Below are 14,933 nucleotides of genomic sequence, written 5' to 3'. Positions count from 1 at the left end.
CAGGGAGTACAGGAGGGGATTGAGCATTCACCCTTGTGGGGCCCCAGTGTTGAGGATCAGTGGAGTGGAGGTGATGTTTCCTACCTTCCCCACCTGGGGGCGGCCTGTCAGGAAGTCCAGGACCCAGTTGCACAGGGCGGGGTTCAGTCCCAGGGCCTCGAGGTTAATGATGAGCTTGGAGGGTACTATGGTGTTGAATGCTGAGCTATAGTCACGAGTCACAAACCCGGATCCGGGATCCCCCCATCAAAAAAGCTGACTAGCATAGCCTAGCCTAACGCGACAGGGATATCATATAATATAATTTTCATGAAATCACAAGTCCAAGACACCAAATGAAAGGTAAACATCTTGTGAATCCAGCCATCATTTCCGATTTTTTAAATGTTTTACAGCGAAAACACAATATGTATTTCTATTAGCTAACCACGATAGCAAAAGACTCAACCACATATTTTCAAAAAAAAATTACCGCATAGGTAGCTATCACAAATTCGACCAAATAAAGATATAAATAGTCACTAACCAAGAAACAACTTCATCAGATGACAGTCTTATAACAGATTTATTGTATAGCATATGTTTTGTTCGAAAAATGTGCATATTTCAGGTATAAATCATAGTTTTACATTGCAGCCACCATCACAAATCTCACCAAAGCAGCTAGAATAACTACAGAGACCAACGTGAAATACCTAAATACTCATCATAAAACATTTATGAAAAATACATGGTGTACAGCAAATGAAAGACAAACATCTTGTGAATCCAGCCAATATTTCAGATTTTTTAAGTGTTTTACAGCGAAAACACAATATAGCATTATATTAGCTTACTACAATAGCCAACCACACAACCGCATTCATTCAACGCAAAGGTAGCGATAGCGAAAAAACCAGCAAAAGATATAAATTTATTCACTAACCTTCACAATCTTCATCAGATGATAGTCCTATAACATCATATTACACAATACATATATGGTTTGTTCGAAAATGTGCATATTTAGCGGTACAAATCGTGGTTTTACAATGTGAATACGTAGTCAAAATGCAAAAAAATTGTCCGGAGAAATCTTGGAGAGGCACCTAATCTAATCGATAACTAATCATAAACTTTACTAAAAAATACATGTTGGACAGCAAATGAAAGATACACTAGTTCTTAATGTAACCGCTGTGTTAGATTTTTAAAAATAACTTTAGTACGACATACAGCTTACGTTATAGCGAGACAGCGCCCAAAATCAGGGCGGAAAATACGACTACACATTTTCGACAGAAATACGAAATAACATCATAAATGGTTCCTACTTTTGATGAGCTTCCATCAGAATGTTGTACAAGTTGTCCTTTGTCCAGAATAATCGTTGTTTGGTTGTAGAATGTCCTCTTCACCTGTCGAATTAGCAACCAAAGCTAGCCATGTGGCGCAGGAGTGTCCAACTTCACCATAACGCAAAGAAAAGAAAATGCCGAAAATCGCAATAAACTGATATAACTCGGTTTAAAATAACTACTTCATGATGTTTTTAACACATATATCAAATAAAATCAGAGCCGGAGATATCTAACGTCTTTACCGAAAGCTTTTCAGAACGCAATCCAGGGGTCCTTCAGCCTTGCTGAACAAAGGAAACTTGGGGTCATGTCATTCCAAGAGCTCTCATTTGACCTCAGATCAAGCCATTCCACCTCTCACTGCCTCGTGACATCTAGTGGAAGGCGTATGAAGTGCATGTAGATCCATAGATTTCAGGCAAATTAATAGGATGGCCCTGGAACAGAGCCTCGATTTCAGATTTTTCACTTCCTGACAGGAAGTTTGATGCAAAAAAAGTTCTGTTTTACTCACAGATATAATTCAAACGGTTTTAGAAACTAGAGAGTGTTTTCTATCCAATAGTAATAATAATATGCATATTGTACGAGCAAGAATTGAGTACGAGGCAGTTTAATTTGGGAACGATTTTTTACAAAGTGAAAATAGCGCCCCCCTATTGACAAAAGGTTTTAACAGCATTCTTACATATGTATTGCTCTTGTCTAGATGGGATAGGGCAGTGTGATGGTAATTGCATTGTCTGTAGATCTATTGGGGCGGTAAGCAAATTGAAGTGGGTCTAGGATGACAGGTAAGGTGGAGGTGATATTATCCTTTACTAGTCTCTCAAAGCTTTCTTGGGTACAGGAACAATGGTGGCCATCTTGAAGCATGTGGGGACAGCAGACTGGTGTAGGGAGAGATTGAATATGTCCGTAAACACACCAGCCATCTGGTCTGCGCATGCTCTGAGGACATGGCTAGGGATGCCGTCTGGGCCAGCAGCCTGCCCGTTAGACTGAGGCCAATACCCGGATGTGAGGTTAACCGTGACTCTGAGCTTCTTTAAGAATGCCCTCCATACTCGGGATGTGAATTGGGGGCCACGATCCGAGACGAGGTCCTCTGGAAGGCGTTAATGCCAGAAGACCTGCTGGAAGAGTGCCTCAGTGACCTGGAGCGCAGTGGGGAGACCAGGAAGACGGATTAAACGACATGACTTGGAAAATCTATCCACTACCACCAGAATGGTGGTGAAACCATCAGAAGGGGGAAGATCAGTAACAAAGTCAATGGGTAGATGGGACCGAGGTCGCTGAGGCACGGGATGCGGCTTGAGCTTCCCTGCTGGAGCATTCCGAGGGGACTTGGTTTGAGCACACACAGAACAGGAGTTGACATACCGCTTAACATCCTACACCAAGGTGGGCCACCAGTATTTCTCAGTGAGGGAATGGATGGTGCGAGAAATACCTGGATGTCCAGCGACGACAGCTGTGTGTGCCCAGGTCAGCAGCCAATCCCTGTGTGAACGTAGATGCACGCGGGAGGACAATTCCGGGGTGCGGGCTCCCTCTCTAGAGCCTGGCGAATGTCCACATCTACGTCCCAGACCACTGGACCCACGACCCACGGGAGGATGGGATTATGGATGCCCTCTGGACAGGACCCTCTCCCAAATTGTAGATATGGAACAGGGCATCGGCCTTGATGTTCTTAGAAACTGGGTGATAGGTCAGCGTGAAGTCGAACCTGGTGAAGAAGAGGGCCCACCTTGCTTGGTGCAGATTCAGTCTCCTCGCTGTCCATATGTACAAGGTTCCGATGGTCGGTGAGGATGACGAATGGTTCCTTGGCACCTTCCAGCCAGTGTCTCCACGCTTCTAATGCCAACTTCACCGCCAAGAGCTCCTGATCGCCGATGTCTTAATTCCTCCCTGTGGGGGACAGTTTCTTGGAGAAAGCACAAGGATACACTTTGTGACAGAACTGCCCCCACACCTACCTCCGATGCGTCTACCTCAACCACAAATGTAGCGTGGGATCTGGGTGTTTCAGCAAGGGGGCGGTGGTGAAACACCCCTTGAGGAGACGAAAGACCTCGTCGGCTGCTGGAGGCCAACCCAACCTATGAGGCCCACCCTTGAGGAGGGAGATGAGAGGGGCAGCGACGGCGCTCGCAGTGACCAGACATCGTGCTGAGCGCCATCTTCCACTCATCCCCCTCCCGGATGCGAATGAGATTGTAGGCACTCCCAGGTCCAGTTTGGTGAAGAACCGGGCCCCATGGAGCTGCTCGATGGCTGATGGCACCAGCAGGAGAGGATACCGATACTTCGTGGTGATGTCATTGAGTCCACGTTAATCGATACAAGGACGTAATCCTCACTCCTTCTTGGCCACGAAGAAGAAACCAGCCGATGCAGGGGACGTGGACCTGTGGATGAAACCCTGTAGGAGTGCCTCTTGAATGTAGTCCTCCATGGTCTGGGTCTCAGCCACCAACAGATGGTAGATGCATCTGCGCAGAGGTGTAGCACTGAAAAAAAGGGGAATGACACAGTCCCAGGGGCGATGAGGAGGGAGACAGGTAGCGCGGGTCTTGGAGAATACCTCCCTTAGATACTGATATTCCTTTGGGATGTTGGGCTGGAGGGCAACCACAGGACTCTCAACCTATGTGGAACCACAGGGGACAGGGAAGCAGGTCTTCCGGCATTCAGGTGACCAGTCGGTGATTCTCATCCTCGACTATGAGATGGTAGGGTTATGGCGCTGAAGCCAAGGTAGGCAGAGGATGATCTTGTGAACTGGTGATGAAGAAGGGGATGTTTTCCTGGTGATTGGGCTCCACGGTGAGGGTGAGTGGTTGGGTGATGTGTGTGTGATGGTTCCTGATCCTAGAGGCCGACAGTCGAGACCTTGAACCGGAAAAGGAGAGGAGTGCGGGTAGGTAGTAATATTGAGAGAGGAGGCAAGGGTCTGATCCATAAAGTTCCCCGCACCGCCGGAATCCACTAAAGCTGTAGACACAGGGCATGAGGGACGGTCAGCCAGAGTGATGGGTACTAAAAATAGTCTAACAGGAAGAGCAGTAGATGGAATACTCACTCATGGTCCAGGGTATGTAACATCACGTGACCGTCCCTCTGCTCTAGTGGTTCCCGGATACTGAAGTAATGGACACCGCTGGCACTTGTGCCTTCCCTGGCTACAGTACAGACAGAGCCCCAGCTGTATCCGTCTGAGTCGTTCCGCCACAGGAAGGTGTGTGACCCTTACCTCCATAGGTTCCGGCTCTGATCCCGAACACTCTCCGAAGGAGGGAGAGAAGCGATGAAGATGCCGACGTTCCCAGGGGAGGTTATCCAGACAGATGGCCATCACAATGAGTGCGTCCAGGGTGATATTGTCATCTCGGCAGGCCAGTTCCGTCTGGGCCTCCTTGCGCAGACCTCTTCTAAATAACGTACTCAGCGCCGGCTCATTCCATCCACTGGAAGCTGCTACTGTCCGGAAGGTAAGCGTATACTCAGTAGGCGTCTGATTCCCCTGCTGGAGCTGAAGCAGATGCTCACCTCCCTCTCTGCCCTCAGCGGGATGATCGAAAATACATTTAAACAGAGCCATGAACCCCTCATAAGACTCAAGCTCCTCCTCTCCTCTCTCCCAGATGGCCGTAGCCCATTCCAATGCCTGCCCAGTCAGCAGAGAAATAACCATGGTAACCTTAGACCTCTCGGTGGTGGGGGCTCCCATCTGATTTGCGAAATAGAGGGAGCACTGAAGGAGGAAGCCACGGCATTTGGATGGTGTCCCGTCATATTTCTCCAGGAGGGATAGACGGGCATCGCTGACCTGAGCGGGTTGCTGAACGGGCTGGTGTGCTGACTCGTTGGGTAGACTGGCTCTAGAATATCCTCCGCTGTTGAGACGTTGTAGATTGCGGAGAACATCTTCCATGGCCGTCCCCAGTTGAGCCAGCTGATCATGGTGTTGACGAAGAAGGTAACCTTGTTCATCGATCATCTGGGAGATGTCCGGTTGTCCTGCTGCTTCCATATTTTGAGTTGGCATTCTGTAATGACGGGGCAGTGAGTCAGAAGCAGGTGCAGGTGAAACGGTTTAATAAAACAACAAAACAAAGAATACAACACTAACATAAGGCAGATCTCCACTGATCCTGATATTGTGTAATTTTGGAGCCATTTTTATTGTAAATAAGATTCCAATATGTTTCTGAACACTTCTACATTCATGTGGATGCTCTCATGTTTACGGATAATCATGAATGAATCGAGAATAATGAGTGAGAAAGTTACAGATGCACAAAGATCATGCCCGAAAAACATGCTAACCTCTTCACTCTCACCATTACGAAAAAAAGGGAGGTTAGCATTTTAGGGGGTAATGATATGCATGCCTCTGACTTTCTCACTCATCATTATCCACGATTCATTCATGATTATTCGTAATCATAGTAGCATCCAAGAAATATTGCACGTAGTATTGATTTACAAAACCATTGGCAAATGTACAGAGACACTGAGTTTAGATGGATTAGATGGATAATCCATTTTAGAAGGATTACAATTAGTATGGTAACAACATTTGTATTGTAACAAAATGTGGAAAAAGGAAAGGGGTCTGAATACTTTCCGAATGCACTGTATACACATTTCTGCCGAGACACGATTTTAAGATCAGAGTGACACCAATGACTGTATATATGAATGGACAAAGCCATCGATCACGTCACACAATTCATTCCTATGTAATGGCTCAATAGCGCATTGAAGCCAAATGAAGTCGGTTAAGATGGCCTCTCATGGAGACATAACATGCTCAGTTGGAGCTACTCCAGTAAGTGAATTTGCAGGCTTGCCCAGTGCTCCCCCTCTCAATGAGGAATTTGGTTCTTGTTTGTTGTTCATGTAGTGAAAGGGCTTTATGTCAGAAATAAGGTATTTCTGTCTTTTTATAGTTTTTTCCATTTTAGAATAAGGCTGTAAAAAAGTGATGGGGTCTGCATGCTTTTCGAATGCACTGTAGATGCAGAGAAAAATTGATTATTTAACAAGCAGGAGAAGGCGGATCTGTGTGACTGGAAGTGACATCAGTGCACACCACACCCCTCCTTCAGCTTATAAAGGCAAACGGATCACGGTATCAAACCCTCTCCAAATCTAGAGGAAGAGAAGGAGTGTCTTAAGTACAAGTGCAATCACCAATGATCATGGCACCAGCTGGAGCTAAGAGGGTAAGTCGAGACTTAATATGACCATCATTATGGCTGTAAAGGCATGCATGGCTATTGCGTAATGCACTTAGCCTTTTGCAGAACTATTGCAGACGTGCTAATGTATGTATTGCTTTGGTGTTAAGAGTTAAGAGTATGTTATTATAGGGATCAAAATGCTTATTTTAGTTCTAACTTCATCTGAACCCCTTGGTCTTGTTTGGCGCAATATATTCAAAAAAATCCATAGTGCATGCTTCATTGACTTTGGTTAACATAAGCTGACTTCTACTACAACTCTATTATATAACCTTAGATCAGCGTTTCCTAAACTCGGTCCTCGGGACCCCATGGGGTGCGATGTTCACCCATTGGTGTCCCCAGGACCCAGTTTGGGAAACAATGCAATCGTTTACCTGTTGCGTATTTCATTCTGGGAGCTTTTTACGCATTTATTGCGGGTACATATTTCATACTTGTAGAATGGAGAGCTAATTATGCAATGTTTGTGCAGAACATTCTGGAGCGCCTGGATGCAGGCGAGATTGTTATTGGGGACGGAGGTTTCGTCTTCGCCCTGGAGAAGAGGGGCTATGTGAAGGCGGGTCCCTGGACTCCTGAGGCTGCCGCCGAGCACCCCGAGGCTGGTAAACGATATCTAATCTTTGACTCCCTGGACCCTGCACACCAGTCATAGGCTAGCCTACATAACATTTAGCGAAGCCTCTCCAACTTGTCCATCAGACGCACATCTTTCAACCAGATGAAGTTGAGAGAGCGTGAAGTTGTAAATAAATACTTAGCAAAAAGCCATATGAGTGAGTGACACTTACTCTTCTCGTTTCCAGTGAGACAGCTGCACCGCGAATTCCTGCGGGCGGGGTCAAATGTCATGCAGACTTTCACCTTCTACGCCAGCGACGATAAGCTGGAGAACAGGGGTAACGCTCAGCGCTTCACCGTGAGTATCCGTCTGCAGCTGTTGGGGAAACTCACCAAGAGGAATGAATGAGAATGCCAGACCCATTCTGCTGTTACAGTTTGGCCATGCATTTCTAAGCAAGATTGTTCAATGACTGAATGGGATAAAAGTTTATATAAATAATTATTCCATCTATCTGTAAATCAGGTTTCCTATACATCTCTCGAAGCCTGAATGAAGCCTGTTCTTCTGTTCAGCACTGATTTATTTCCCAACCTGGGGTAGAACCTACTTGGCAGGTTTCACAATGGTGATATAGAAGACATTGGGTGTGTTCCTCTGCCCAGGTGTTGCTGATGCCTGCCAGATCTTACAACGCCTGGTTAGGTATTTTTTGTATCAGCTAATCACATCGTATGTTATAGCAATCTGTCAGTCAATCACGTGACACTGAAACATTGGTTGACGCATGCAACGTCTGAGCAGGGGAACGCAACCATTGTAGGCTACCTCAAACTACATCAATAGGGTTGTACACTAATCAATATTTGATTTACACCAGGGCACACAAATCAACGAGGCCGCCTGTGACCTGGCCAGGGAGGTGGCCAATGAGGGCGACGCGATGGTGGCGGGCGGGGTCTCCCAGACCCCCTCTTACTTGAGCTGCAAGTGCGAGGACGAGGTCAAGGGCATCTTCAAGAGGCAGCTTGATGTCTTCGTCAAGAAGAACGTCGATTTCATGATTGCAGAGGTAGGAACAGCATGTTGTACGCTCATATAGTAGATCCACTTCTTGCCCACATGGCATACTGATACCGTAAATCTGATTCTGACCTGACCGATTCTATGTGCAAAGGATCTTCACTTGGACAATCCTGATTTCTGTATTGCTTGGGTTGTCACTTTTTTTACACTGTGTGTTTGTGCAGTACTTTGAGCACGTGGAGGAGGCAGAGTGGGCCGTGCAGGTACTGAAGACCTCGGGCAAGCCAGTGTGTGCCTCTCTGTGTATCGGCCCTGACGGAGACCTCAACGGAGTCAGCCCTGGAGACTGTGCCGTCCGGCTGGTCAAAGCTGGTATGGGACTTCATTTAGCTATAGATAGAGATATATCTCTCTCAGCAAAAAAGAAATGTCCCTTTTTCAGGACACTGTCTTTCAAAGATCATTCATAAAAATCCAAATAACTTCACAGATCTTAATTTTAAAGGGTTTAAACACTGTTTCCCATGCTTGTTCAAAGAACCATAAACAATTAATGAACATGCACCTGTGGAACGGTCGTTAAGACACTAACAGCTTACAGATGGCAGGCAATTAAGGTCACAGTTATGGCAACTTAGGACACTAAAGAGGCCTTTCTACTGAATCAGAAAAACACCAAAAGAAAGATGCCCAGGGTCCCTGCTCATCTGCGTGAACGTGCCTTAGGCATGCTGCAAGGAGGCATGAGGACTGCAGATGTGGCCAGGGCAATAAATTGCAATTTTCGTTCTGTGAGACGCCTAAGACAGCGCAATAGGGCGGACAGCTGATCGTCCTTGCAGTGGCAGACCACGTGTAACAACACCTGCACAGGATCGGTACATCCGACCATCACACCTGTGGGACAGGTACAGGATGGCAACAACTGCCCGAGTTACACCAGGAACGCACAATCCCTCCATCAGTGCTCAGACTGTTCACAATAGGCTGAGAGAGGCTGGACTGAGGGCTTGTAGGCCTGTTGTAAGGCAGGTCCTCACCATACATCACCGGCAACAATGTCACCTATGGGCACAAACCCACCGTCGCTGGACCAGACAGGACTGGCATAAAGTGCTTTTCACTGACGAGTTGGGGTTTTGTCTCACCAGGGGTGATGGACGGATTCACGTTTATCGTCGAAGGAATGAGCGTTACACCGAGGCCTGTACTCTGGAGCGGGATCGATTTGGAGGTGGAGGGTCCGTCATGGTCTTGGGCGGCGTGTCACAGCATCATCGGACTGAGCTTGTTGTCATTGCAGGCAATCTCAACGCTGTGCGTTACAGGGATGTGGTACCCTTCCTGCAGGCTCATCCTGACATGACCCTCCAGCATGACAATGCACCAGCCATACTGCTCGTTCTGTGCGTGATTTCCTGCAAGACAGGAATGTCAGTGTTCTGCCATGGTCAGCGATGAACCCGGATCTCAATCCCATTGAGCACGTCTGGGACCTGTTGGATCGGAGGGTGAGGGCCATTTCTCCCAGAAATGTCTGACAACTTGCAGATGCTTTGGTGGAAGAGTGGGGTAACATCTCACAGCAAGAACTGGCAAAGCTGGTGCAGTCCATGAGGAGGAGATGCACTGCAGTACTTAATGCAGCTGGTGGCCACACCAGATACTGACTTGTGACCCCCCCCTTTGTTCGGGGACACATTATTCCATTTCTATTAGTCACATGTCTGTGGAACTTGTTAAGTTTATGTCTCAGTTATTGAATCTTATGTTCATTCAAATATTTACACATGTTAAGTTTGCTGAACATAAACGCAGTTGACAGTGAGAGGAAGTTTCTTTTTTTGCTGAGTTTATATGCACACACTCTCTCTCTCTCTGCCAACAGGAGCCAATATTGTGGGCATCAACTGTCACTTTGACCCCATGACCTGTGTGAAGACGGTGAAAATGATGAAGGAGGGTGTGGAGAGGGCGGGGCTGAAGGCCCACTACATGGTCCAGCCTCTGGCCTTCCACACCCCTGACTGCAACTGCCAGGGATTCATCGACCTGCCAGAGTTCCCCTTCGGTACGTACACAGATCTCCATCGCCATCTCTCTCCTGCCCACTAGGTCGTCTTTTTCTGTTTCTCTTTCCTCCTTCCTTTCTCCTAATTTCTCTTCTCTTTTCCAACTCCCTCTCTCTGACTGCATGTCTGTCTCTCCCGCAGGTCTGGAGCCCAGGATTCTGACCAGGTGGGACATGCACAAGTACGCTAGGGAAGCATTCAACGTTGGCATCCGTTTCATCGGCGGCTGCTGCGGCTTCGAGCCCTACCACATCAGGGCTGTGGCTGAGGAGCTGGCCACAGAGAGAGGCTGCCTGCCCGCTGCCTCAGAGAAGCACGGTAACTGGGGTGCTGGTCTGGAGATGCACACCAAGCCATGGGTCCGTGCCAGGTAAGGAGACCGTATACACCACACGGGTACAAATTAGTTAGATACCAGGAACCACAAAGGAGTGTCCTTATATGACTCCAGTCCAAAATTGCAAAAGTTCAGTTATTTAACTTAAATGGTTACTGTAAGACACATGAGGTTAGACATAGTACTGTACCATTTTATTACCAGCTTATTACTCCCATGTCCGGAGTATACATTTGACCTTTTACATTTTCAATCCCCCACCTCTCCCTTCCCCCTCTGTTCCTCTCTCCCCCAGGGCTCGCCGTGACTACTGGGAGAAGTTGATGCCAGCATCCGGCCGTCCCAAGTGTCCCTCCATGTCCACCCCTGACAGCTGGGGTGTCACCAAGGGCCATGCCGACCTGATGCAGCACAAAGAGGCCACCAGCCAGGAAGAGCTCAAACCCCTGTTTGAGAAGGCCAAGGCCAGCCACTGAGCACTCTTTCTTGGTTAGGAGAGGGAGGTGGAGCCCCCTGGAGGAAAACCGAAGGAGTGGCGTGCACTCTGAAGGAGTGGTGTGTTGTGGTTTGATAAAGGCAGAGGGGAGAACTCCCACACATTCCCTTTTTAAAGAAGTTTACATAACAAAAATAATTAGATGGAAGTCTTATTGTTCTGATTTGATTTCTAGGACCATCTTGTGAAACAAAAGTTATTCTTATGATTTCATTCAGATTTGCAGCATCTCTAGATGGTATAGCTCCATTGTATTCTCTTCTGTAATAATTCTAAAGTGATTATGGTATAGATGCATCTAATTTCTAAATAACTGAATTTCAAACTTGATATGTGCCTTACTCAGACAGAATGTTACAGCAATCATCAAGCCATTGATACGTACTGTGAGTTAAACAAACCAAAACGTTGCCCCCGGTGGTGCGTCCTCCAGAGTGTGCTGCTGATCTTGTGACTATTGAAACGCATAAGATTAGAAATAAAAGTGAAAGCGTGTTACCGAACCTACTGTGACCACAATGTTAAATAGCTGGTAAAGAATGTAGCATAGCCTAGTTCTGAATACATCTCGTGCCAAATAATGTCTATACCAAATGAAAGTTTTGACTTCATAACTGTAGTTTGATTCAATAAACTTCCACTTGACCTTGTATGTGATGACATTTCTTCATTGTGTGGGGTATCCTATCAACATGTTGGTGTTTTGAAACCTCAAGCTACCAAAATACTCTTAGATAAAACTATTGAAAAAAGACAATCGCAGCAAAATCTGAATTGATTTATTTCCAAAACATTATTGTAAATGTTTCTGAAATGACAAATAACCAAATAGCTTCAAAGTACAATCCAAATGAGTACGAAAAAGCTATTTCACTGTCATTCTACCCTTACAAAAAGTCCTGCAAGACTATTCAATAATTCTGCAGGTTCTGCTGGATTCCTGCAAGAATTTACCTGACCCTGCAGGAATTACTTTGGCTGCATTTACACAGGCAGCCCAATTCTGATCTTTTGTCCACTAATTGGACCAATCACATCAGTCAGATCTTTTCACTTCAGATCTTTTTAGAGCTGATCTGATTAGTCAAAAGACCAATGAGTGAAAAAAAAATATCAGCTTCACATCTGCTCCTGTCACGCCCTCTACTTCTCATTCTGTGTCTCCCTAACCTGCCACCACTCCCCCAGTGCTCTCTCCCTGTGTGTATGTGATTGTGTGTGGAGACAGGTGTGCTAGAGGCGGCGCAGATCCCCACCAGCTGCAACCTGTTCCATAATCAAGGCCTCTACAAATACTCAGCCCTGCCACTTCCACACTGTCAGTTTGTAGTCTCTGCTCAGTCAGTCTGCGTTGCTAGCCGCTTGTTCCTGCATAGATCTAGTTATCCTGTTGTGCCTGTTTTTCCCCTAGCCTGGCGTTGCTTTTCTCTCCACTACAGTTCCGGCTGATCTGACTCTGTTCCCTGTCTCCAGTCCCTGCTTCCCTGCCCTGGACCCACGCTCTACTACTTCCTTGAATTCCGCTCCAGACCTGCTTACCCTGCCCTTACTTACCCTGCCCTTATTTGCCTCAGCCTCAGTTCCTGGTTCCCTGCTACCTGGCCTGCATCACTACTCTGGACGGTTTTGACTCACTGGTTACCCCTAAAGCCAATTCATCCTTTGGCCACCTTTCCTTCCAGTTCTCTGCTGCCAATGACTTAAACGAATTGCAAAAATCACTGAAGCTGGAGACTCATATCTCCCTCCCTAATTTTAAGCATCAGCTGTCAGAGCATCTTACAGATCATTGCACCTGTACATAGCCCACCTGTAAATAGCCCATCCAACTACCTCATCCCCATATTATTATTTTTTTGATCCTTTGCACCCCAGTATCTCTACTTGCACATTCATCTTCTGCACATCTATCACCCCAGTGTTAAATTGCTAAATTGTAATTACTTCACCACTACGGCCTATTTATTGCCTGACCTCCCTAATGTTACCTCATTTGCACACACTGTATATAGACTTTTCTATTGTATTCTTGACTGTACGTTTTTTTATTCCATGTGTAACTCTGTGTTGTTGTTTGTGTTGCTTTGCTTTATCTTGGCCAGGTCTCAGTTGTAAATGACAACTTGTTCTCAACTGGCCTACCTGGTGAAATAAAAAATAAAAATATATAAACAAAGCAGTGAGGATCATTTAGTTGCTAATGGCATCCAGCAGTACCCCGGGTTGGCCGTCAATGAGAGGGGGCAGCACTGATCTAGCCTGCAACGTCACTTCCTAGGGTAGCTAAAAGGGAGCATTTATGTCCAGCGAGGAAGAGGCCTAGCGAAAGGTTTTACTCCGCCCAAAATCTGTCCACCAAAAGAAGTTTTTGTATGGAGGTCAATGAGTGTCTAATTTGGTTAACAAAAAATGTAATGGTTTATTTGCTTGGTGTGGCTTATTTTATCTAAGGTTTCGTAATGTTTAGGTTGTTACGGGTGTATTGATATACACCACCGTTCAAAAGTTTGGGGACACTTAGAAATGTCCTTGAAAGAAAAGCACATTTTCTGTCCATTAAAATAACATCAAATTGATCAGAAATACAGTCTAGACATTGTTAATGTTGTAAATGACTATTGTAGCTGGAAACGGCTGATTTTTTAATGGAATATTTGCATAGGCGTACAGAGGCCCATTATCAACAACCATCACTCCTGTGTTCCAATGGCACGTTGTGTTAGCTAATTCAAGTTTATCATTTGAAAAAGCTAATTGATCACGAGAAAACCCTTTTGCAATTATGTTAGCACAGCTGAAAACTGTTGTCCTGATTAAAGAAGCAATAAAACTAGCCTTCTTTAGACTAGTTGAGTATCTGGAGCATCAGCATTTGTGTGTTCAATTACAGGCTCAAAATGTCCAGAAACAAAGTACTTTCTTCTGAAACATGTCAGTCTATTCTTGTTCTGAGAAATGAAGGCTATTCCATGCAAAAAATTGCCAAAAAAACTGAAGAGCTGGTACAACGCTGTGTACTACTCCCTTCACAGAACAGCGCAAACTGGCTCTAACCAGAATAGAGTGGGAGGCCCCGGTGCACAATGGAGCAAGAAGACAAGTACATTAGGGTGTCTAGTGGAGCCGGGGTCTGGTGGCGATCTGCTTTTCGTCAATACCTGGAGGTAGTCTTGAGGAGGGCCGACCGGGCTCTCCTGCAGGTACGACAGCGGCAGACAAACATCTGGGCAGAAGGTATGCTGACCTCTTCTTCCTGCTCAGGGAAGAGCAGGGGCTGATATCCCAGGGAACACTCAAAATGTGATAGGGCCGCGGCAGAGCAGGGAAGGGTGTTGCAAGCGTATTCGACCCACACAAGCTGCTGGCTCCAGGTGGTGGGGTTGGCAGAGACCAGGCAGCGCAGAGTATTCTCAAGGTCCTGTGGAGACATCAGGAACCATGGTAGACCACCAAAGCATTGTCGCACAAAAGCCAGGGTCCGACGGGAGCTCAGGTGGCAGGCAAGCCTGGAGGAGTGGGCCCACTTCAGGACCGTGAAGCGGACCACGTCAGGCACGAACATCCAGTTATCTGGACCCCCCCGGGGTTTGGCTGGAAACGCTGCGCCTCCTGATCCTGCTTCCCTATTCCCCATCTGAGTGCCGTCGCCAGGCATGAGGTGGGAAGGATGGTCTCAGGTTCCGGGGTGGTAATCGTGGGACTATAGCAGCGTGAGAGCGCATCCGGCTTGACATTCTTGGATCCCGGCCAGTAGGAGAGGGAGAAGTTAAACCGGGTGAACAGTAGGGCCCACCTAGCCTGCAATTGAGGCGCAGAGATTTATTCCAGGTTATGGT

The 14,933-nt window shown here is 46.6% G+C and overlaps 1 protein-coding gene and 1 pseudogene across 1 annotated transcript; one reads left to right on the top strand and one right to left on the bottom strand.

The window, feature by feature from the left end:
* The window catches only part of LOC120021876, a 40,351-nt pseudogene extending 36,819 nt beyond the window's left edge, over positions 1 to 3,532 (bottom strand).
* Positions 3,533 to 6,486: 2,954 nt separating this feature from the next.
* On the top strand, positions 6,487 to 11,747 carry LOC120021263 (betaine--homocysteine S-methyltransferase 1). The gene is made up of 8 exons (XM_038964936.1): positions 6,487 to 6,583; positions 7,077 to 7,209; positions 7,411 to 7,523; positions 8,047 to 8,238; positions 8,417 to 8,564; positions 10,081 to 10,263; positions 10,406 to 10,634; positions 10,897 to 11,747. The coding sequence occupies exons 1-8, from the start codon at positions 6,554 to 6,556 to the stop codon at positions 11,075 to 11,077; spliced, it is 1,209 nt and encodes a 402-aa protein (XP_038820864.1). The 5' UTR covers positions 6,487 to 6,553; the 3' UTR covers positions 11,078 to 11,747.
* Positions 11,748 to 14,933: the final 3,186 nt, after the last annotated feature.

This window comes from Salvelinus namaycush, chromosome 26, assembly GCF_016432855.1.
Source record: "Salvelinus namaycush isolate Seneca chromosome 26, SaNama_1.0, whole genome shotgun sequence".
NCBI classification, from domain to species: Eukaryota; Metazoa; Chordata; class Actinopteri; order Salmoniformes; family Salmonidae; genus Salvelinus; species Salvelinus namaycush.
Note: the sequence above shows the minus strand (reverse complement) of the source record. Positions and strands in the feature narration are given on the sequence as shown.